The 24,501-nt window shown below is 40.8% G+C and overlaps 1 protein-coding gene and 1 pseudogene across 1 annotated transcript; both read left to right on the top strand.

Moving 5' to 3' along the window:
• Window positions 1–8,301: 8,301 nt before the first annotated feature.
• Window positions 8,302–10,391, top strand: LOC148341847 (uncharacterized). The gene is made up of 3 exons (XM_088288659.1): window positions 8,302–9,193; window positions 9,512–9,668; window positions 10,198–10,391. The coding sequence occupies exons 1-3, from the start codon at window positions 8,357–8,359 to the stop codon at window positions 10,368–10,370; spliced, it is 1,167 nt and encodes a 388-aa protein (XP_088144785.1). The 5' UTR covers window positions 8,302–8,356; the 3' UTR covers window positions 10,371–10,391.
• Window positions 10,392–21,013: 10,622 nt separating this feature from the next.
• Window positions 21,014–22,393, top strand: LOC148341846 (E3 ubiquitin-protein ligase TRIM35-like; annotated as a pseudogene).
• The last annotated feature ends 2,108 nt before the right edge of the window (window positions 22,394–24,501 follow it).

The following is a 24,501-nucleotide window of genomic DNA, read 5'->3' as shown; positions in this document are numbered from 1 at the left end:
TAAACATTGAATACTAAATTATTACTAAAACAGTTCAATGAATCTTGAAATAAATAATGAATCACCGTAGTTTAATGAATACTGAAACGAATAATGAAATATTTAAGTTAGTTAAGTTATAAACACTGAAACAATTTTTTAAGACTCTAACATTTAGAGAATAAAACAGTGATGTATTTTAATTTAATATTCACAACCACGTCGCTGGCGAAAAACCCTGTAAAAAGGCAAATATGTTGACATAAAGTTTCACTTTATCATGTCAACTGTTAATAATAGGGAAATACATTTGGAATACTATCCAACCAACAACATGGTGTCAGATGTGAAAACAAAACCAGCAACAAAAGTAAAATTCAATACATCTCGCAAGTTCATATTTGGGAACTAAAATGTTTGTTCATGTGCATCTTAGGTTTTTCTCTATGTTTAGAAGATAACAATGATTTGCATCGCAAATGGCAACATCTGTCGGTGAGTTGGTGACAGTGCTCCACACAGCCAGCAGCCAATCATATCACAGCGGGGTGTGTCCTGTTCTTCCACTTTCGTGACGAACAGGAAATCCTTTCAGTGGGACTTTGAAAAACGATGCCATCTTTCTTTCATCTCATCGAACAAAGAGAAGCACACGAGTTATCGCCAAGCAGAGACCAAGTGCGGATTTGTTGAGATTGACGTTTGAAAATGTGTGAAAGAACGACACCCAAGTACAAAGTGGAACTTTGTGGAATAAAAGAAGAGAACGAAGCAGGTTTGTACACGTTTTACTCTCATTTGCTTTGTAAAGAACGACTTTCTATCGTTAAAAATATGCATCACAACATTAAGTTGTTTGGGGAAATCGTTCAAGGTTATTGCCGTTTTATTTTTGAATATTGCGGTTTACTTGCAGGTCTGCTTAACATTTGTTTATGCCAAATGAAATCAGTGCCGAAAATATATGCCAAAGAATAACCATTTGTGGGGGGTAAACTCCGTGTTTTTTTTCCCCAGTTTAAAATTTGAACTGATTATTTAACATTTTACTTATTCCGGTTTTTAAATGTTGTTAAAGAAATTAAGTTTGTCATGTCAGGTTTCAAAACTATGCTGACAGATGTAGTGTATTTTTATATCCACTGTTGGAGTTGAGCCACTGAGAAAATGAGAAACATTTAGTAAATGAATCTTCAAAGCCAAACTTACTCCAATGCGTGTTCGTTTTTTGTACTCAAGAAGAAAAGGGCCAAATAAAGACTCAACAACAGCTGATTAGGGTTGCGATATTTTAGTTTCTTCGATTTCTGGAGTTCAGGAAATAGTATCTGGGCGTCTTTTTCTTAATCTGACGAGAAACTGTACTCGGACGAGCCCAATCGAAAAATGTTGCGCTGATCTCAGCCCAGTCTGACATTTTCTAGGAGGTTTTCTTTGTCAAGGGACATGTAGGTTGAATCGGTCGTCCTTGCTCCTTCCCACGTTCCACGACCAAGGCTGACCTTCTCAGGCAGTCTCTCCGTCTCTCCTGCTCACATTCCCCTGTAATCTTGTCAGTGTTCAGATTGTGTGGTGTAAATTTTCACAGTTCAAATGATGTATTTTTGGTGTTCTTGATAGCGTCCCTGTGACGTCCTCCCCGGCCCAACTTGATATGTTTGAATCTTCGATGGCCTATATGGAGAATGTGTTTAGTCGTATTTGTCCATGAAGTGCTATCTGGTTTGTCATCAGTTTGACCTGAGCAGACTGAATCTGCTTGTTCTGAATGAGAGTGTGGGTCATGAAAATACTATGTGTGCAATTTTGAGGTCTTACATTTAAACTTAGTCATACAAATTTAGCATATGAATGCATCAGTAAACACCATGACTACAATCCCAGTCAATCTTATCGATGCACTGTACTTCTACATACATTTGAAAAATGCTTTTTGTTTAATCAATGTTGGCAGAGTGGTACTGCGCAGCAGTAGTATCGCGTCCCAACTATTTTCAGGATCAGCAAACCAGAATTTCTGTATTGACAGAGGAATAACTGCACACAACCTGTCTCGTCTGACAGTGTGGAAGAAGTGATTTTATTCTGAGGCTACAAAGGATAAAAGGGATGAAAGGGGCGGCATATCATAAGCATGCATGTGACAAAGTAATACATCATAAACATACGTAACAAAGTAAGGACTTTGAGAGCACATCTTTAACAATCAATGTTGAACATATTCAGTAAATATGAACCTGCTAAATTAAATAATTGACCTTCGGTCCCGTAAGTGTTTAAAATAATGCCAGCAATCGAAATACAGTGAACCCCCAGTTATCGCGGTTTATGGGGACCGAGACCACCCGCGAAAACTGAAAATCCGTGAAGTAGCGTCGCACCTTCAAAAAACAAAACAAAACGTGTGTGTGTGTATATGTATATATATATACATATATATGTATATACATATATATATATATATGTATATGTATATATATATATATATATATATGTGTATATATATACATATATATATATATATATACATATATATATATATATGTATATATGTATATGTATATATGTATATGTGTATATATATATATATATATATATGTATATATATGTATATGTATATATATATGTATATGTATATATATATGTATGTATATGTGTATATGTATATATATATATATATGTGTATATGTATATATATATATATATGTGTATATATATATATGTGTATATGTATATATATATATATGTATATATATATATATATGTATATATGTATATGTATATATATATATATGTATATATGTATATGTATATATATATGTATATATGTATATACATATACGTATATATATATATATATATATACATATATATATATACATATACATATATATATACATATATACATATACATATACATATACATATATATATATATATATATATATATATATATATATATATATATATATCCACTTCAAAGAATACTGACTCATTGATTGAGGAAAACGGGGTTATATTAGTTAGTTAAAAAAAGAATAGCTAAATTATAATTGACGTGTTCATGGGGATTGAATATGAATCATAAACAGAAGACAAAACCAATTGGCATTTGTAAAATATATGTAAAATATTAAGTTGGTGAGCTCTTATGGGAGACGGGGCGAGACGCGAATGGATTGAAGCTTCCGCCAGTGACACGTCCAATAGTGTCACCACCACTCAGCTGTGCCGGGTGGCCGTCCTCGAGGGCGTGCGCCTCCCAGTTACTGACATCATGCGAAACAGTCCGTCAATGAGAAACTGCGAATCAGTATGAGTAGAACCCCCGTTTTTGCATCGATTAAAGAAAATATTGTATTGGATGTAGAAAAAGAATTGTTACACTCGCCGGTTCAGAGGGCCAAGAGTGCTAATTCACCGGGAAAGGAAAAAAGAATATGGGGAAAAAAAATAAAATAAAACGGGGGGGAAGCAGCTAATGCAGCAGCCGACGCATGCAGCTCCCATTGCGTCTGCTCTTTCCGTTTCCGCTGCTCCTGGGCCAGGTTCTGGTGGCGCAGTGCCACAGCAGGCTTGTTGTCCGCACCGGCCAGTCAACAAGGTCACGTACCAGAAGTAGGGGTGGTAATAGACATTGGTTGTGAGTGGGACGTGCTTTTGCTGTGGGGTCACTGGGTGATGAGCGGTCCAAACCGAGCCACTTCCTGAAATGTACCATCCTGTGGTCCAGCACCATGCCAGTCACAAAGAGCTCCACTAGCACGGGGGCGCCACCGCTACCCCCTCCTCCGACAACGCTTCGATGGCTTCCAAATGTGCAGTTGACGCCTCAACCCGATTGGGACCCCATTCCACGATAGGGGTGCCCGTGGAGCCTCAGTATTCAAGGACCGGCAGGTCTTGGCATTCCGGTGACGATTGATGGACAACAGTTTTTGATGGTGGAACAAGATATTCCACGCTTTGCAAGCTCCTTCTGCATATCACAGTGAGCAACAACACTGTCACCCTTGTGGGACTCTTGAGATTGGCCGAGTCACTGCCATGGACCGAACCCGCACCTGTGAAACACTGGAATTCGAGTGGGACTGAATTTCCAGAAGGGACTGAATTGTGAACATCGGGCGGGGAAGCATATGTTGTCCTCCGTTCCAGTCGACTGGGCAGCTCTGAGACCAGGGTCTCCATCCTCCCGCGGGTGGTCCGTCCTGTTCCTGCTCTTGTCTGCCCAGTGAAGCCGCCTCCACCCATTCAAACCACCAATTGGTCCTTTGCATTGAACACTGAGTTCTGATGATTTGGTTTGTCAGGATGTATTCACGCAATTTCGAGGCTCAGAAGCGCATCTTGAATTAGGATTATGTATTTGTGATGTCTACCGGTGCTGCCTCGCATGTGTGCCTTGCCCCAGAGCAGAGGAAACGCTATGAATTGTCTCTGTTCGCTGAGCCACAAATCACATTAACTATCGGTGCGCATCATCATACTAAAGATTTCGGCCCATTGGTGAAGACGGTTGGCAGAGTTAATTTCAGATGTAGAATACTCCATGTCACGAGCAGGGTGTGGTGTTTCAGCACCCATTCCGAATTCTTCTGTGACGGAACATTTTCCGAATTTCTCGACACGATGGTGGACCCGGGGTCTGACTGATGTTGTGCTCTGCTCCACAGCTTCTCCAATTTGTTTTTGCTATATCTGTGAAAGTTTTTATATTATTGTGAAAGAAATTAAGTTTGTCAAGTCATCATGTTTCAAAACTATGCTTACGGGTTAATAGAAGGTCACAAAAACATGGACCTCTTAAACAGGAAAACGTGAGTTCAGTGGTAACAGAGTTGTCTATGCTGGCAGTTTAGCAGGAAGCCACAAAAACAGATGCACGTCTTGAACCGTGTTTGACAGGAAACCGTTTAGCTCGCATTTAACAGAAGTGTTACCCAAACATGTGTTGTAAGCTGAAACCGTTCGAACAACAGGAAGAGCGTGGACGGGTGTGATGAAGTCAAAGTGTTCATGTTTTTTCATTCTTTATGAGTTTGCATATTCAAATTGCTTTGCTGTGCTTCAATAAAACGCCGCACAGGAGCGGGAAAGCTTTTCTCTTTGGCGGACTGCTCCTTGCAAGTGACAAAGACAATCTTGGCTGGGTGATTCATTTGTGCAGGCTTGTCTCGTTTTTGGCAAAAACTCTGACGTATCTTGTTCAAGCAATTCCTTACGGAAGGAATTCTGCCTGACTCTAAAAAATGTGCACACTGCGGCGAAAACATCAATGGCGGTTGATCAATTTTAGTGGATAAAACACAAAATATTCAGTTTTTTAAAAAAATCAAGTACATATTGGTCTTATTTATGAACTTTGTACTGGCTTGGTCGTGTGAGAGTCAATGAACCTCGGGTGGCCCTGCACTGTTTTGTGCACGTGTGCGTAGTTTCACCTCATCCAATCATTTAAAATACATTGAATGCATCCATCCAGGGTTGCACGGATCTCATCAGTGAACAAGCGCATGCTGCAAGGAATGCATCTGCATCTTAGGCTTACTATGGGCTTAAAAAGGGAGAACGTCACAACCCCCTTTTCTCCCAACAAGCCCTGGAGCATTTAGTTCTATCTCTTAATGCAAAAAGAAATACTTTTATTTTACTTGAAGGATTTCTATTCTATCAATTACATTATGTTGCGATGGCCCCCAGTGGTCTGCATCAATATGTTCGGGTCCCACAACAGGTGTTCCATCAGACGCACACAATAGCCTGTGTGTGATAACTTCAGCTCGCTTCCAGAAACTTCTGTGACTATGTCAGGAATGAAATCGGGCATCGGCCGCAACGTGCTTCCTTTTTAAATGCTCGTTTATCACTGTTGTGCTGCTAGGAAAGGGAGGTTTACATCGTAGGACGTAATTTTGTGAAATGTCCCCATGGTCCGGTCCAAATCGGGGTCGCACGCATTAATCTGTGTGCAGCAGGCTCAAGTCAAGGTAGCACTGTAGAAAATAGGACAAAGTCGCCGCATGAGCTTTGACTTGACCAAACCAAATTTGTCTTTCTGTGTCCTGCAGACGTCAGTGAAAACGATCTCCGTTCTGTGAAAGAGAAGCCAGACTGGACTCACATCAAAAAGGAGGAGGAAGAAGAGGAGATCAACAAGTCACCACTGAACGTTGTCCCTATAAAGACTGAAGATGAAAACAAGGATGAGAGTGAGGACGACAGAGGGGCGGAGCCTACAAGCAGCAGTTCAAGTCGTCACGTGGCAACAGAAGATGACGAAGACCACTGGGCGCCATCACAAGCACATAATGAGGACACATTATCAGACGCTCATGATGATAATGATACGAATGATGATGATGCTGATGATGGGCAAGCCAAAGGTGAAAGGGCATGTCACACTGACAGTTGGGTATGTTCTCACTGTGGGAAATCATTAACTTCAAAATTCTCTTTAAAACAGCACATAAGAACACATAGTGGAGAAAAACCTTTTTCCTGCTCAATTTGTGGCAAAAGCTTTTCTGTAAAGTCACATTTAACAAGCCACACAAGAACACACAGTGGTGAAAAACCTTTTTCCTGCTCAGTTTGTGGCATGAGTTTTGTTAATAAGTCAAATGTAAAAAGGCACACAAGAACACACACTGGAGAAAACCCTTTTTCCTTCTCAGTTTGTGACAAGCGTTTCTCTCGAAAGTCAATTTTAACATGTCACACAAAAACACACAGTGGTGAAACACCTTTTGCTTGCTCGGTTTGTGGAAAATTCTTCTCTGAGAAGTCTCAGGTAACAAGACACACAAGAACACACAGTGGAGAAAAGCCTTTTTCCTGCTCAGTTTGTGGCAAGAGTTTCTCTCAAAAGTCAAATTTAACAAAACATAGAAGAACACATTCTGGAGAAAAACCTTTTTCCTGCTCAGTTTGTGGCAAAAGCTTTTCTGTAAAGTCAACTTTAACATATCACACAAGAACGCACAGTGGAGAAAAGCCTTTTTCCTGCTTAGTTTGTGGCAAGAGTTTCTCTCAAAAGTCACAATTAACAGCGCACTCAAGAACACACCGTGGTGAAAAACCTTTTTCCTGCTCAGTTTGTGGTGAAAGCTTTTCTATAAAGTCAAGTTTAACAAGCCACACAAGAAAGCACGCTGTAGTAAAACCTTTTTCCTGCTCAGTTTGTGGCAAGGGTTTCTCTCAAAATTCACAGTTAACAAGCCACACAAGAACGCACAGTGGAGACAAGCCATTCAGTTGCAGCGTTTGCGCTAAAAAATTCTTCACTAAACGTAGTGCTGAGAGACACAATTGTGCTGGTGAGAAAAGCAACGATCCTTGAAGATTAAAAAAATGAAAGAACCGACTCTTTGTGGTAAGATGTAAATGTGATTTTGAATAAAATATAAATTTAATTTTGCAAACCTCTTTTATTGACACTAATCCAATGTGATCAGTGTCAGAAGAAGCAATGTGTCTGAGTGATGATGATTTGTTTTGGTGTTTACATCAAACATTATGAATATGATTGCCTTTGCCTGGAACAACATTTTTTAACATTAAGCTTTTCAGTTGTTTTTTTAATCGTACTTAATGGAAAAGGTGTGAGAAGAAATGGTGCTTATGAAATCGTTGCCTTCCACAATCATCAATAAAATCACTTGTTCCACTTGCTCAACTGGCCTTCATTATGCTGTGTAAAAAGGTGAAAAACTGAACTAGAAGTTGAACTATAAAAAGAACCAGACAGAGAAACGCAAATCGTCTCAGTTTCTCTCAACGGCAGTTAAGTTGAATACGTTTTTCAAGTTCGTATTTGGGAACTGTCAGAGAAGTTTCTGCAAAACAACCGGACAAGCCTTCTGACTGTCCAACTGAATCAACCAGCCAAGATTGTCTTTGTCACTTGTGAGGAGCGGTCCGCCAAACCTCTCAGTGAGAAGGCCCAGAGAAAAGTTTTCCCACTCCTGTGCGGCGTTTTATATTAGCACAGCAAAGTGTGACCCACGAAATATGTGGTCACAGTTTGGTTCATTTGGGATGGTTGATGTGAAGGGAAATCCATTTTCCAGGTTGATTTGAAACATGTGCGTGTTTCGACAGCAGAGGGCAGTAAAGGAACAGCACAGTACCAGCGATGTGATTGTATCTTCACAACAAGCTGCAGTAAAGTGGCGTTGTGTCGTAGTTTCTATGAGTTCGCGATTCTACGGAGCCCCTTAGGGGACACGGAAGAGAAAAAAAAAAATTTGCGTTCCCTCGCAAAGTTTGCGGGAATGCAAAGTTGTTTAGTTTTTTCTTCGAGTGAATGTTTTTTTTTTTTAATGCGCGTTTATGTACTTCCGGGTCATCTTCCGTGTAAACAAACGCAGCAAAGATGGCGTGTGTTCACCCGTGGGCGAGTTTAATTGAATTTTACTTTGAAATTGGCTTGAAATACAAAGAAATAAAATCAGTTCTGGATATTAAGCACGGTTTTCAAATAAGTGAAAGACATCTGAAGCGAGTGCTAAACAAAAAAGGATTATTTCGTCGTAAAACGTTCACTGACTTGGCAGTCCTGGTTGACTTTATTAGAGGTCAATTGCAGCACTCCGGACAGTTACACGGGTACCGATGGATGTACAGTAAATGCAGAGAACATGGACTTCGAGTCAGGAAAGAGGATGTTCGTCTGGTGCTGAAAGAGTTGGACCCGAGTGGAGTGTCCTTAAGGCAGGCAAGACGTCTGAGACGACGAAGCTACTTCTCTAAAGGGCCGAACTTTATTTGGCACCTGGATTCCTATGATAAAGTGAAGCCATTTGGAATTTGCATCAATGGGGCTATTGATGGCTTTTCAAGGAAAATAATGTGGCTCAATGCCTACACAACAAGTAGTGACCCGAAGTTGATTGGAGGTTACTACATGGGAGTTGTGCAGCGTTTAGGGGGTTGTCCTCGAATCGTTAGAGGTGATCTTGGAACTGAAAATGGCCATGTCAAAGGCTTCCAGCGTTTCCTTGTCCCCATACCACCAGGAAGCACCCTTGACAGCTACTTGGATGGAGCCAGTACCGCCAATCAAAGAATTGAATATTGGTGGGGGTTTCTTCGCAGCCAGTGTATGGAGTTCTGGTTATCACTCTTCACAGACCTTAGAGACAATGGCTTCTTTGATGCTGGATTTCTGGACAAAAGCCTCCTGCAATTTTGTTGCATGGGACTTATTCAGGTGAGTTACTACATTCCAATATAGTAATTTATTAAACGTGTATTTGTGCATATGAGAGTGTGTTAATGGAAATAACAAGGATAGGAAATAAAAAAGGATGGATAGGGGAAAGAAGATGGTGGTACGTGTGTGTGGTGGGTTTCACACAGTGAATATGAAATGACCAAGGTAAACAGAGATGGAGGAAAGGTGGGATGAAGGTGCGAGTGAGTGGCAAATAAGGAGAGAAAAGGGGCTTTATGCTGTAATTTCTTGCTCTTTAAAATTGATTTGACTGCGTAGCTTTTCCTACATCTATCTGCATATTATTTTCAACAGGATGAATTGGATGAGACTGCCCAAGTTTGGAGCTCCCATCTCATTCGGCCCTCAAAGAACATAAATGTCCCCAGTGGTCGGCCCAACGTGATGTATGCTTTACCTGAACTTTATGGGACAAGGGACTTCCTTTCCCCTGTTGACAATGAACAAGTTTGTCATGACCCGTGTCGGGCATGTCTGTGTTTTTTGTTATTGTTTTCGTCACCTCCCTGCCATGTGCACGTTGTTTATGTTTGTCAGCTGAGAAGGGGCGTTTCCCCTCAGCACTCCGTCTCCACCAGCCACGCACCTGTTCCCTGTCAACCATCACGCACCTGATTCCCATCTGCTCCCCCTAATTACCGGACTATTTATCCACCCCTGGCCGACAGCTCTGCGTCGGAACATTTCTCCTGCTATGCCATTTTATGGACTTCACGACCACCCTCCTTCTCGCTCATGCCCTCGTTCATGCCCCCGCTCCTGCTCCATGCTCTTGCCCCATGGTCCCTTGTGTTTTGTCACGATCCTCGTCACTTGTCTTCTTTCGTTCTATTTAGTCACGTTTAGTTTGTCCACGCCACGTTGTTTGTCCTCGTTGTTTGATTCAGTTAATAAATTCCCTTTAAGTTACCCTTTCCCCTGCTTCCTCGCTTTCTGGGTCCACCTCCTCCTCGCCGACCGGCGAGCGATACCTGACAAAGTTCAACTGTGCAAAAACCAGTGTGTTTTTCGTAAGACCATGCCTTGTGATCCGGATGCATTTGTATTGTGTGCTGTGTTAATGGCCCAGTCTGATATGACTCTACCAAGAGATCCATATCAGGCTGTGAACATGTATTTGTACCTCAAAGAGGCCATCACCGCAATTCTGTAATTCACAAGCATTACGTTTTCATTGGCCATAAAGATTCATTGTTGGTGAAACTATTTTTCCTTCCTATCACCAATCATGCGAGTATGGTATCCATATTTTCTTTTACATTCAAATTAAAATATGACATACACTTTCTGTCTTGGTCACTGACTTCAGCCACAATTTCTGAACCTAACTGCATGTTAAATAATATTTCTGCAGACAGCTGTTGTGGAATGCGCTATTTAAATAAAGTAGTATTGTATTATCCTAATTGAGATTTTAGAAACTTGCCTGTTAAAGATGATGACATAATTGTCACTCCTTGCTTTGGTCAGCAGGTGGTGTCATGTGTTTAAAAAATGCAATATGTTACACTGAAATAGAACAAATTTTATTAGCAATCACAAATTCTTACAAACATCAATTTACCTGACAGAAAGGCAACGTAAGGATATCTGTTCACGAACAGCCTTTGGATGCAAATGGAATGGCAACTGGAAAAACTCTCGTAACAGAGCAAATATTTTTTTAACAATTTAGAATGTATGAACACTACATATCAACAGCAATTAACCATTCGACCCTTGATGGGCAACTCTGGGTCTTAAAAAAAGTGTTGTGAGTCTTGGGACATCTTTTTTCCCCCAATTATTATTTTTAATTATTATTTAGAAACTTCAACGGACCTTAATTAGGGAACTTTTGGGAATTTGGAGGGAAGCCGGAGTACCTGTAGAACAGCCATGCAATCATCGGAAGAACAAGCCAACTTCACACACAAAAGGACCTCAAAATTGTGGAACGTGATGATCACTCGTACAACATGCCTTTTTCAAAGCTAAATTAATCAAATCAAATGTATATAACTGCAGCACAGGATGAGAAGTTATCACATCCACCTAAAAAGTTGCATGCTCAAATCCAGTCTTCAGCCTTCTGCGTGGCATTTGGCACCATGTGGGTTTTCTCCATGTGCTCCAACTTTCTCCCACATTCCTGGTCCTGGTCTGGTGAACAATCCACGATGAACCCCGCTTCTCACACAAAATTTTGTCCATCTCCTTTGTCCAGCAGGGTGTGCTAAGATGCACTCCGAACAGCCCAATGAGTAAAAGGGTTGATGGTCGTGAGTGATACTTTGTCCATATAATGGGCGCAGTCGCCTTACAAGGCGCTTTGTTTGTTTAGGGTAAGATTTGGGACTTTAAAGTGCGCCTTATGGCTGCGAAAATACGGTAGTTCCTGGTAATAAAGTTCCTGTGGCCCAGGTAGTTTGCATCTCCCCCACAACTCATAGTTCCTGGTAATTTATCCAAATCAAAATGATGATGTATCAGTGGGAAGTGTTGTGTTCCTTTGTTACTCATTACTGACACCCTATGGCTGTTATACATCATTGCGGTTACAAAATAATTCAGTGAACTCTTAAAATATTTTGGTGTATCTTAGTCGAATTTGAATACATATTGGATAACTTTAAAATATACAGTCATTATTCAAATATGTCAACATGAAAGTCAGAGTGGAAGTGTTGTTGCTTAATGCTTATGTGTAGTGATGGGTAGATGAGGCATCCTGTATCGTTTCGACACAGTGACACAATGTATTGACACTGTGTTGACACTGTGTTGCTGAATACTGACACCTGGTGGACTTGCAGGAAATATTTGACAGGGTCATCTGACACTGATCTGTCAAACTAATTTTATCCAATTCCATTGATTAGCGACGTGATGTGTTTTTATATATCCTATTTCGTATTACTTTCCATCGCACTAATTATTCTCTTATCTAATTTATATATTTAACTGAATTATTGTTGTATTGCACTGGAGAGGGGAGCTCTCTAATCTCGTTGCACACTTGAGTACAATGACAAAGGGATTTCTGATTCTGATTAGGCATTTGCTTTCACATTGTTTTTACATACACGCAATTTCGTAAAGAAAATATTTGATATTCGAGACGCAGTTGATAAATTAAGTGAACATCTGTCTGAATGCCCAAGTAAAAGTGTTGTGAATGACAATGGACTCATTGTAATTAAAGATTTTTATTCCAAAAAATTAGTTTCTCCAGCGTTTTGTTATTCAGTCTATTTCTTTTTTTGAGGCAATTTCCCCCGCCTTTGAGAAAATCCTCTCACAAGGCACTGAAGAGGCCGGTGTGCACAACGCCTGTGTGGCTAATATAAATAGGTGAGGGAACGTTGCCTCCATGGACTTCCAGTATAAGAGCGGGTCTTCCGTACGTGCAACGTGTCCTGCTGACATATAGCGCTGCACCTCTGAGTGCGCATCAACAGTGACGTCTTCCATCTTGCGGATATTTAATGCAAAGTAACGTGCCAATAACTTGATGCTTGTTTTGAGCGTCCATCCTGTTGATAGATGCGCTTCCTTATGAACACAGTTTGGCGCGCGACCGCTGTGTCGACACGATTCTGGTAGTGGTCACGTGACTTTCTCAAAGCAGTACGCGCACCGACACGGGGTTTGCCCTGGAAGCTCGGCGCGCGCATCGACGCCTCGGTGTCGCTGGACCCATCACTACTTATGTGTAAGAACTTTTACTCTTCAAACGTAATTTTGTTTTAAAATTTATTTCAAAACAGAAATTTTATAAAAATAAAAAGGGTAATGCCGGAACTTACTCGCAGGATAAATGTCATTTTGGGTAAATCATACAATAAATAGCGACTCTGATGCCAGGGCCCCTTTAATTTTTTTAGGTATCCAGATTATCATGAAAGCAAAAAGTACCCATGATGAAACTATCCATAAATGCAAAATGAAATACTTGTAAACATATTTCGCTTGAAGGATTACTATTTTATCAATGACATTATGTTGCGATGGCCCCCAGTGGTCTGCATCAATATGTTAGGGTCCCACAACAGGTGTTCCATCAGATGCACACAATAGCCTGTGTGTGCTAACTTCAGCTAGCTTCCAGAAACGTCTGTGACGATGTCAGGAATGAAATCGGGCATCAAAAGGGGGTTTACATCGTAGGACGTAATTTTGTGAAATGCCCCCATGGTCCGGTCCAAATCGGGGTCGCACGCATTGTTCCGTATGCGGCAGGCACAAGTCAAGGTAGCATGGTAGAAACAATATAAGACAAAGTCGCCGCCTGAGGTTTGACTTGACCAAACCAAATTTGTCTTTCTGTGTCCTGCAGACGTCAGTGAAAACGATCTCCTTTATGTAAAAGAGGAGCCAGACTTGACTCACATCAAAAAGGAGGAGGAGGAGGAGGAGATCAACAAGTCACCAGTGAACGTTGTCCCTTTTAAGACTGAAGATGAAAACAAGGATGACAGTCAGGACAACAGAGGGGCGGAGCCTACAAGCAGCAGTTCAAGTAGTCACGTGACAACAGAAGGTGATGAAGACCAATGGGGGCCATCACAAGCACATAATGAGGACACATTATCAGATGCTCATCACAATGGTGATGATAATGAGCAAACTAAAGGTGAAAGGGCATGTCACACTGACTCATTAACTTCAAAGCTGTCTTTAAAACTGCACACAAGAACACACACTGGAGAAAACCTTTTTTCTTGCTCAGTTTGTGGTAAAAGCTTCTCTCAAAAATCAAGTTTAACACTCCACACAAGAACGCACAGTGGAGAAAAACCTTTTTCCTGCTCAGTTTGTGGTAGACGCTTCTCTGTAAAGTCAAATTTAACTTGTCACACAAGAACACACAGTGGAGAAAAACCTTTTTCCTGCTCAGTTTGTGGTAAAAGCTTCTCTCGAAAATCAAGTTTAACACTCCACACAAGAACACACAGTGGTAAAAAACCCTTTTCATGCTCAGTTTGTGGCAAATGCTTCTCTCGAAAGTCTCATTTAGTAAGACACACAAGAAATCATAGTGGAGAAAAACCTTTTTCTTGCTCAGTTTGTGGCAAAAGCTTCTCTCGAAAGTTTTATTTAAAAATCCACACAAGAACGCACAGTGGAGAAAAACCTTTTTCTTGCTCAGTTTGTGGAAAATGCTTCTCTCAAAAGGGAAATTTAACAGAACACGCAAGAAAACACACTGGAGAACCTCTTTCTTGCTCAGTTTGTGGTAAAAGCTTCTATGGAAAGTCTAATTTAATAAAACACACAACAACACATAGTGGAGAAAAACCTTTTTCCTGCTCAGTTTGTGCCAAGAGTTTCTCTCGAAAGTCACATTTACGAAGCCACACAAGAACGCACAGTGGAGACAAGCCATTCAGTTGCAGCGTTTGTGCTAAAAAATTCTTCACTAAACGTAGTGCTGAGAGACACGATTGTGCTGGTGAGAATTGCAGCAATCCTTGAAGCTTAAAAAAAGACAAGAAAACTGAAGGAACTGACTCTTTCTGGTAAGATGTAAATGTGATTTTGAATAAAATATGAAATATTGAATTCTGCAAAGCTTTTTTATTGACATTAAGCCAATGTGATCCGTGCCAGAAGAACCAACGTGTCTGGGTAATGATTTTTTTGTTTCCATCAAACATGTAAATACAATTCATTGCCTTTGCCTGGAACAACATTTGTTAACTTTATTCTTTTCAGTTGTATTTTTGATCGTACCTAATGGAAAAGGTGTGAGAAGAAACTGTGCTTATGAAATCGGTGCCTTCCACAATCATCAATAAAATCACTTGCTCAACTGGCCTTTCTTCTGAGCCTTTGTGTTAGTAGAGTCATATCAAAGTCTAATATCGAAAACAGTGTCAGTGTGAAAATTTGAAAAGGTCGGTTTCTGATTGCCAAACTTACATTTATGAATAAAAACCTAGCCCTAAGTATTAGAAAATAAATGAAATGAATGAAAAAAAGCATATTGAGCACCACTTTTCTAAAAGTAACAGAAAACAAAATTTTCCCACTTTAAAGAAAAGTCTTTATAAAGAAATAAACTGACAAATTTATTGAAGTCCCCCCAAAATGTCCTTGAGTATGAGCCGATCCAAAACGGCTGTCTCTGTGTGGGTTCCACAAAAATGAGCAACTCTTCCGGCTTCTCTCTCCTCTCCGGGACGAAACACATTTTTACGCTTACGATGCAAACTGTGCCACAATTATTAACCAATCAGGAGTCGGAAACTCGGGCTGATTCTGATTGGCTGTTTACTGTCCAATCGCATTTCACAACAGTGCGTCGTCCGGGAAGACTCAAAAACAGTCGAAAGAAGGGTCTTCTGCAATCTAACATGCTGCTCTTATTGTATTTATGATAATTCAAAAAAAATTTTGTTTTCAAATATCATTGTTTGGTTCAATAATATTGTCCCTTGAGATCTATATGCTTCTATAAACGTTTTTTTTGTTTGTTTTATTCATTTTTAATACGCAAACGTCACCACTCGGAGTTGTGCATTTGCGTCTTCGTCGTTAGATGGCGCCATGGTACTTTTTTTTTCTGAAATAAATTTGAAAATATCGATACGCAAACAACTTTGGCACATATTGAATACAAAAAGTGCATCGTTAAACAACAAAAATTAGGAGAGAAAGAAAAAAAGGACAATGTGAGGATGTCGTCCACTAAAGTTGAAGTATAGTTAGTGGAGAGAAGGACATGGACTTTTTGGGAACAATTTAATTTCACTTGCAAAACATTTTATCCATTGAGGTAAATACCTCAAGGCAAGCCCCACATCAACAGTTGGATGAATACCTCAAGTTATTAAAAAAAAATCATTGCATGTCATGACAAACAAAAATGCCCAGACACTATTTTTAACGGAACGTTTTGCTCTTCTTGATTTAGATCCTTTAGATTGAGATTACAACAATGTTTCTTCAATTATTTTAACATGTAAAAAATATACAAATATTTTAAATACTTTTTATCTCAATCTTGAGTATTTGTCAAAATATTTGCTCATTTAAATATGTACCCAAATATTTATTGAAATTAATTTAATACTTAAAATTTGATTTAAGAATTTTTTTTTATCTTTTAAAATTAGGATTCCTAAATTTGTTCAATATTGAGTAAATGTTTCTATATTATTATGAATTTAATTTACTCTGTATGTGGTTGCGAATTTCAAATTGAAATGTTTCACTATTTTATTATTTAAATGTTAGAGTGTTAAAAAATATCTTAGCATTTATTTAAGTACTTAAATATTTCATTTCAGTATTCAGAGGCGCAGCAACGAACTGCGTGATGGGGATCATCTCCTTCGTGGTGACAAATAAACGCTGACTCCAGTCGCCATCAGATTGCCAACTCCTGACATTCCAAAACCTTCAAGAGAAACTGAGATGATTTGCGTTTCTCTGTCTGGTTCTTTTTATAGTTCAACTTCTAGTTCAGTTTTTCACCTTTTCACACAGCGTAATGAAGGCCAGTTGAGCAAGTGGAACAAGTGATTTTATTAATAATTGTGGAAGGCACCGATTTCATAAGCACTGTTTCTTCTCACAACTTTTCCATTAAGTACGATTAAAAAGACAACTGAAAAGCATAATGTTAAAAAATGTTGTTCCAGGCAAAGGCAATTAATTTTATTTATAATGCTTGATCTTAAAAACAAAAAAAACTCATCATCACTCAGACACGTTGGTTCTTCTGGCACTGATCACATTGGCTTAATGTCAATAAAAAATCTTTGCAAAATTAAATTGATCATATTTCATTCAAAATCACATTTGCATCTTACCAAAAAGAGTCAGTCCCTTCAGTTTTTTTGGTCTTTTTTTTAAGCTTCATGGATCGCTGCAATTCTCACCAGCACAATTGTGTCTCTCAGCACCCTTTTTAGAAAATAATTTTTTCGCACAAACGCTGCAACTGAATGGCTTGTCTCCACTGTGTGTTCTTGCGTGGCTTCGTAAATGTGACTTTTGAGAGAAACCCTTGGCACAAACTGAGCAGGAAAAAGGTTTTTCTCCAGTATGCTTTCTTGTGTGGCTTGTTAAACTTGCCTTTATAAAAAAGCTTTCACCACAAACTGAGCAGGAAAAAGGTTTTTCACCACTGTGTGTTCTTGAGTGTTCTGTTAAAATTGACTTTCCAGAAAAGCTTTTGCCACAAATTGAGCAGGAAAAAGGCTTTTCTCCACTATGTATTCTTGTGTGACTTGTTAAATTTGCCTTTTGAGAGAAACTCTTGCCACAAACTGAGCAGGAAAAAGGTTTTACACCACTGTGTGTTGTTGTGTGTTTTGTTAAACTTATCTTATGAGAGAAACTCTTGCCACAAACTGAGCAGGAAAAAGGTTTTTCTCCACTGTGTGTTCTTGTGTGTTCTGTTAAACTTGCCTTTTGAGAGAAGCATTTTCCACAAATTGAGCAGGAAAAAGGCTTTTCTCCAGTGTGTGTTCTTGTGTGTTCTGTTAAACTCGCCTTTTGAGAGAAGCATTTTCCACAAATTGAGCAGGAAAAAGGTTTTTCTCCACTGTGTGTTCTTGCGTGACTTGTTAAATTTGCCTTTTGAGAGAAGCATTTTCCACAAATTGAGCAGGAAAAAGGCTTTTCTCCACTGTGTGTTCTTGTGTGCAGTTTTAAAGAGAATTTTGAGGTTAATGATTTCCCACAGTGAGAACATACCCAACTGTCAGTGGGACATGCCCTTTCACCTTTGGCTTGCCCATCATCATCATCATCATCGTCATGAGCATCTGATAATGTGTCCTCATTATGTGCTTGTGATGGCCCCCAGTGGTCTTCGTCACCTTCTGTTGTCACGTGATGACTTGAACTGCTACTTGGAGGCTCCGCCCCTCTCTTGTTCTCACTCTCATCCTTGTTTACATCTTCAGTCTTTATAGGGACAACGTTCACTGGTGACTTGTTGATCTCCTCCTCCTCCTCCTTTTTGATGTGAGTCAAGTCTGGCTCCTCTTTCACAGAACGGAGATCGTTTTCACTGACGTCTGCAGGACACAGAAAGACAAACACACATTTGGTTTGGTCAAGTCAAACCTCAGGCGGCGACTTTGTCTTATATTGTTTCTACCATGCTACCTTGACTTGTGCCTGCTTCACACGGAGCAATGCGTGCGACCCCAACTTGGACCGGACCATGGGGGCATTTCACAAAATTACGTCCTACGATGTAAGCCTCCCGTTAGCCGCACAACAGTGATAAACGAGCATTTAAAAAGGAAGCACGTTGCGGCCGATGCCCTATTTCATTCCTGACATGGTCACAGACGTTTCTGGAAGCGAGCTGAAGTTAGCGCACACAGGCTGATGGAACACCTGTTGTGGGACCCTAACATATTGATGCAGACCACTGGGGGGCATTGCAAACTTAATGTCATCGATAAAATAGGAATCCTTCAAGTGAAATATGCTTACAAGTATTACATTTTGCATTTAGGGATAGAACTAAATGTTCCTGGCCTTTTTGGTAGAAAAGGGGGTTGTGACGTTCTCCCTTTTTAAGCCCATAGTAAGCCAAAGATGCAGATGCATTCCTTGCCGCATGCGCTTGTTCAGTGATGAGATCCGTGCAACCCTGGATGGCCGCATTCAATGTATTTTAAATGTTTGGATGAGGTGAAACTATGCACACGTGCACAAAACTGTGCAGGGCCACCGGAGGTTCATTGACTCACCCGACCAAGCCAGTACAAACTTCATAAATAAATAAGACCAATACGTATTTGTTTTTTTTTTAAACTTAATATTTTGTGTTTTATCCACTAAAATTGATCAACCGCCATTGATGTTTTCGCCGCAGTGTGCACATTTTTTAGAGTCAGTCAGAATTCCTTCTGTCAAGAATTGCATGAAAAAGATATAAAATAAGCAAAATGTAAACTGTTCAATAATCAGTTCAAATGTTATACTGGAAAAAACATGGAGTTCACCCCCCACTATTGGTTATTCTTTGGCATTTATTTTCTGCACTGATTTCATTTGGCATAAACAAATGTTCAGCAAACCGACAAGTAGAAGGCAATATTCAAAAATAAAACGGCAATAACCGTGAACGCATGTCCCCAAACAACTTAATGTTGTGATGCATATTTCTAATGATAGAAAGTCGTTCTTTCCAAAGCAAATGAGAGTAAGACGGGTACAAACCTGCTTCGTGTAGCACAACACGAGGCTGGTTGCAACCTTCACCCAGCAGTTGAAGATGTTGCTCGTTCTCTTCTTTTATTCCACAAAGTTCCTCTTCGTACTTGGGTGTCGTTCTTGCACACATTTTCAAATGATAATTCCAAAAAATCCACACTTGATCTCTGCTTGGCGATGAGTCATGTGCCTCTTTTCGTTAGCGGCTAGCTAGCTAACTAGCTAAGCTAACTACGCCGAAAAGCATCAACGCGCGAAGATGAGGTTATCGGGACACAAAGACTTAATGAATTATGTCGTAGTCCTTTAGAGTAGCACTGGACATCCTTTGAGAAATTTACAGTCAGTTCCACACTAAATCAGAAGAATTTAGCGGAGGTTTTTTTGTTCCCGTGTGGACGGGTCGGTGGATGTGGTCGAGGTCCTTCGGAAGCTGCGCGCTTGTTAATGACGTCATGCTTTAAACACGTATTTTTCAAATATATTTCTTTGCCTCTGTGTTTGTTTTTACACCTGGCTGTTCTATTTTAATATATATTCTATATAATATTTCAATTCAGTTGATATTTTTTTTTAAACAAAATAACTGCATCCCACCATGATGACGCGCCAGCCTCACGTCACTTCCGCTTATGCTCCGAGAAGTCGCTGCTGCAACAGCAGTGGAACGTTTACGTTTCTCCTACCGAACTTGCAGCAACTGATCTCCGTTCTCATCATTTTTCCTGCATTTGCAGGATTATTATATGTCAACACGCCTGCCAACCTGGGGCCTGGAACGAAAGCAATTTGAATATGCAAACTCATAAAGAATGGAAAAATATGAACACTTGAACACTCGTCTTCTGTTGGATACAGAGACGCGCAGAACTGTGCTGAGAGGGACCGAGCCCCAGACTTTGTACTAGATCTCCTGTTAGGAATAAATCCGCTCCCGTGTGGAATTACCGGCTTCTTGGTCATTTCTCTCTCAAACCGTGCACGCATAATTGTTGGATGAATGTAGGTCGTGTTTGGTTAACAATTAATGGAGTCAGATAACCAATTAGAACAATTTGGTAAACTTTTGGTCCAGATTTATAGTTAAAATTCCAACAATCCCCACAAGAATTTGTTTCAATATTTCTGATTGGTTTGGATGAAATCAGTGATTCTCATCTGTTTCACACTCGACTTGCATTTTGAAACCATTGAGGCACTGTCTGGGCAAACAGGAAGTCGATGATTTGAGTGGGTCCCCCCCCCCACCCCTGCACTATGAGAGCATCTGAATAGGACAAAATTATCAGTTTTACGATCATGCAGTGAGTCTGAATATTCTTTCGACTTGAGCAACTTCTTGACCTGACACTCCCTTCGCCGGCCGTTATCTCGTTTAATGTTGCACTTTGGTACCTGGCTAATTGCAGTTGTACGATAATAAAGACATAAACGTTTGTTCAATACAATTCAAGTCCAAGTGTCATCGATTGAACTCTGGCAACAGAAGCACAGCTCCAGGAAGTTCACTTTGGACTTTTTTAGGATGTCAAATCATCTGTCCACTTGTGACTGAGGCAGACGCACAGTGGCTCTCCTGAGAGTGAACGTTGGAAGCTTATTGACGGAGTCGGTGTCTTTGCGAATAATATGGCCAGCCATGTTGGGGTCATTCTCCAATGTCCGACCTGTTTGGACGTCTTTAAAGATCCTGTCGTGCTGCCTTGTAGTCACAGCTTCTGTCGCACGTGTGAGCTGCAGTGGTGGGAGCAGAAAGGAGATTGATCGTGTCCGGTCTGTAGGACTGAGTTTAGTTCGATGGATATTCCTTCAAACCTGGCCCTGAGGAATGTGTGTGAGGCTTTTTCGCAAGCCTCAGTGGAGGCGGAGGAGAGATGCAGCTTGCACAGGAAGAAACTGAAACTCTTCTGTTTGGACCACCAGGAGCTTGTGTGCCTCATCTGCAGAGATGCAGAAATCCACGCTGGCCACAAATTTCATCCCTTTTGTGAGGTTGTCAAAGGTCACAAAGAGACAGTCCAGGAAGGCCTGAAGGACATGAAGAAAAGACTGAAATTTTTTGAGATAAGAGACAACTGCAACGAACAAGCGACGTACATTAAGGTCCAGAGCGAGCAGGTTGAAAATAAAATTAAGAAGGATTTTGAGGAGCTTCGTCGCTTCCTGCAGGTCGAGGAGGAGTCCAGCTTGTCTGCTGTGAGGGATCAAAAGCAGAAGAAGACTCAGAGGATGAAGGAGAAGCTTGAGGCTCTCAGCAGAGACATTGTTCTGTTACGCAGTAAAAGTTGTGTTTGTTTCTGTGTGTCGGTGTTCTGAGACTGTTTGAACATATTCAAATGCCTTTGGTGCTCTCTAGAGGAAATAATAATAATAATTTGCCCTTTATTAGTCCCACAATGGGGAAATTCAAGATTCGAACCCAGGCCTCCTGGGTAGACTGGGTCATGAACGGGGCGCCTTAGACCACTCGGCCATCCTGGCAGCCAATTAAGATTAAAATTACGGGTAACTACAACTAATGTGCCTTTTTTTTTTTACAATGCGGAAGTGACGTGCAGTATTGCAAATAGACGACAACGACGCACGACGACGCACGTTTCTCTGCCATCCTGAGAGATCGCACATATCTTTATTTCGAGGTTGCATCGCCGGTGCGTATAATTCGTGTTTAAAAGCGGATTTGTTGGGTTTGATGTCTATTTGCCGGCTGTAATTTTCAAATGGCCCGTAGCAGTGTTGTTTGTAGCTTGCTACTCACGAACAGGAGAGTGGTTAAGGTGGTGTCTAGGATGCTTATATACAGCATAATGTGATGTACAATTTGTTCTTACATTTTGTAATTGAATTTATTTCTGATTTTCACAGTTTTACCCTTTTGTGTATCAGTAAACCTGCTTTGACAACAGCCACGTCTGCAGAGTCATTGATATAAGAAAGGTGTTCCTCGCTATAACGGCACAGCAAAACGGCTGCATCCACGCTGACGTGGCGACATCCACGCTGGTCTGACGGCATCCACGCTGACGCGGCGACATCCACGCTGGTCCGACGGCATCTAGGCTGGACCCGGCGGTCATCCACGCGACTAAAGTGAATCTACGCTGACCACTACTACGCCTCGAGCAGCAAGGCATACAGCAGTGTTCCAGCATTCGTCACTTGGTCAACGCAAGCAACTATGGCCGACCAGAAGCAGATGGAGAAGGCGCCATCCGACAAATCAGCTACCTTCAAGACTCGTTCAGGGACGAGTTCAACTGATTCTGCTGCAGCCAAGGCAAGAGCAAAAGCTGAAGCAGCAAAGGCTCGTTTCAGCTTTGCAGAGAAAGAAGTGACTTTAAGACTAGAAAAAGCTAAACTGGAAGCGTCTATTGAGTTACTGCATCAAGAGCGAGATGTAGCTTCAGCCATAGCTGAAGCAGAGGTCTTAGAGACAGCAGCTGCCTCTCAAATAGATGGACGAAGTAATCTATCTCCTTCCGAAACAGCAGATCGTACAAAACAGTATGTCTTGACCCAAGCCGCATTCATAAAATATGTTTCAGTGCCACCACAAAACAGTGAGACTCCACGACCTTGTAGTCAAAAACATAGTGTGCAAGTCGACAAAGAGAGCGACAAGACATATTTTCCTCAAATTCAGTCTTTCCCGAATTGCAGCTTTTCTCAGCACAATGCAGCAAATAACTTCAGTCATCCTGCCGAACCTGAAAATACCAGTTGGTCCCACCAGGTGTCAGCATCTTCTCATCATAATGCTACACCTTACCAACAGCACATAGATAATAATGGTGTTTATGTAAATGACTTTGTTAGGTATTTTGCCCGTAGATAAATTGTGGCCACAGGACTGCTCCAGTTTAATGATAAGCCTCAAAGTTTCAGAGCATGGAAACGCTCATTCAATAACGCTATCAGAGGATTGGAATTAACTGCAAGTGAAGAGATGGACTTGATGTTAAAGTGGCTTGGTAAAGAATCTGCTGAGCACGCTGAGCGAATCAGAGCTATATACATAAACAATAATTTGGAAGAGGCTAGAGCAATGTTATGTCTCAGCAGAAGCAATTGAGGACGCGCTATTCAAAAGGATGGACACGTTCTCCAAAATCACAAACAAAGACAGCGTCAAGCTAAGAAAATTTAGCGATTTGCTGATGGAAATGCAATGCGCAAAAGATAAAGGAGACCTTCCGGGCCTCTCATTCCTGGACACAGCCAGAGGAGTAAATCCCCTTGTTCAAAAGCTTCCATTTAACTTGCAGGAAAGGTGGATATTAGTTGGGGCCAACTACAAAACCAAATATCGTGTTCATTACCCACCATTTAACATTTTTGAAGACTTTGTGACACAAGAAGCAAATGCTAGAAACGACCCAAGCTTTCAGTTTGCTTCTCCTTCTGATTCTCCTCTCAAGACAGAAAAGGCACCTGGGAGAGCATATAAACAAAGGGAAATATCCGTGCACAAAACCGAAGTAGTACCAGGCTCTGACTCAGACACACAAGCAAACGCAGACAGGAGAATGGCCAATGATAAACTTTGTCCTTTACACAGAAAGAATCATCCTCTAAGCAAATGTAGAACATTTCGGATGAAGCCACTACATGAGAGAAAAACGTTCCTGAAGGAGAACCACATCTGCTACAAATGCTGCAACTCTTCCAAGCATATGGCTCAAGACTGTATGGTGCAAGTACAATGTTCTGAGTGCGATAGCAATAAACATTGTGCTGCTCTTCACCCAAGCCCAGCTCCATGGCAGAAAGAGGCTGAAACGGCATCAGAGCATGGCGGGGAGCCGGTTGCCACAGAGTCAACTTCCGCAGAGCCTGACGTGATAGCCTCCAAATGCACTCAGGTTTGTGGTTAGAGCCAGTCAGGTAGATCATGCTCTAAAATCTGCCTTGTGAAAGTGTACCCTGCAGGCTGTCCAAGCAAAGCAGTACGGCTTTATGCCATTCACGATGAACAAAGTAATAGATCATTAGTTCGCTCAGAGTTTTTTGAGTTGTTCAATGATTTGGGTCCAAGCTCTCCCTACTCACTACGTACCTGTTCAGGTGTTAAAGACACAATGGGTAGGAGAGCCACTGGCTATGTAGTGGAGGCTTTT

The sequence above is a fragment of the Idiotropiscis lumnitzeri genome, chromosome 2 (assembly GCF_059441095.1).
Source record: "Idiotropiscis lumnitzeri isolate Australia: NSW breed Sydney's pygmy pipehorse chromosome 2, RoL_Ilum_1.0, whole genome shotgun sequence".
Classification (NCBI taxonomy): Eukaryota; Metazoa; Chordata; class Actinopteri; order Syngnathiformes; family Syngnathidae; genus Idiotropiscis; species Idiotropiscis lumnitzeri.
The sequence above is the reverse complement of the archived record's forward strand: the minus strand, read 5'-3'. Positions and strand labels throughout refer to the sequence as shown.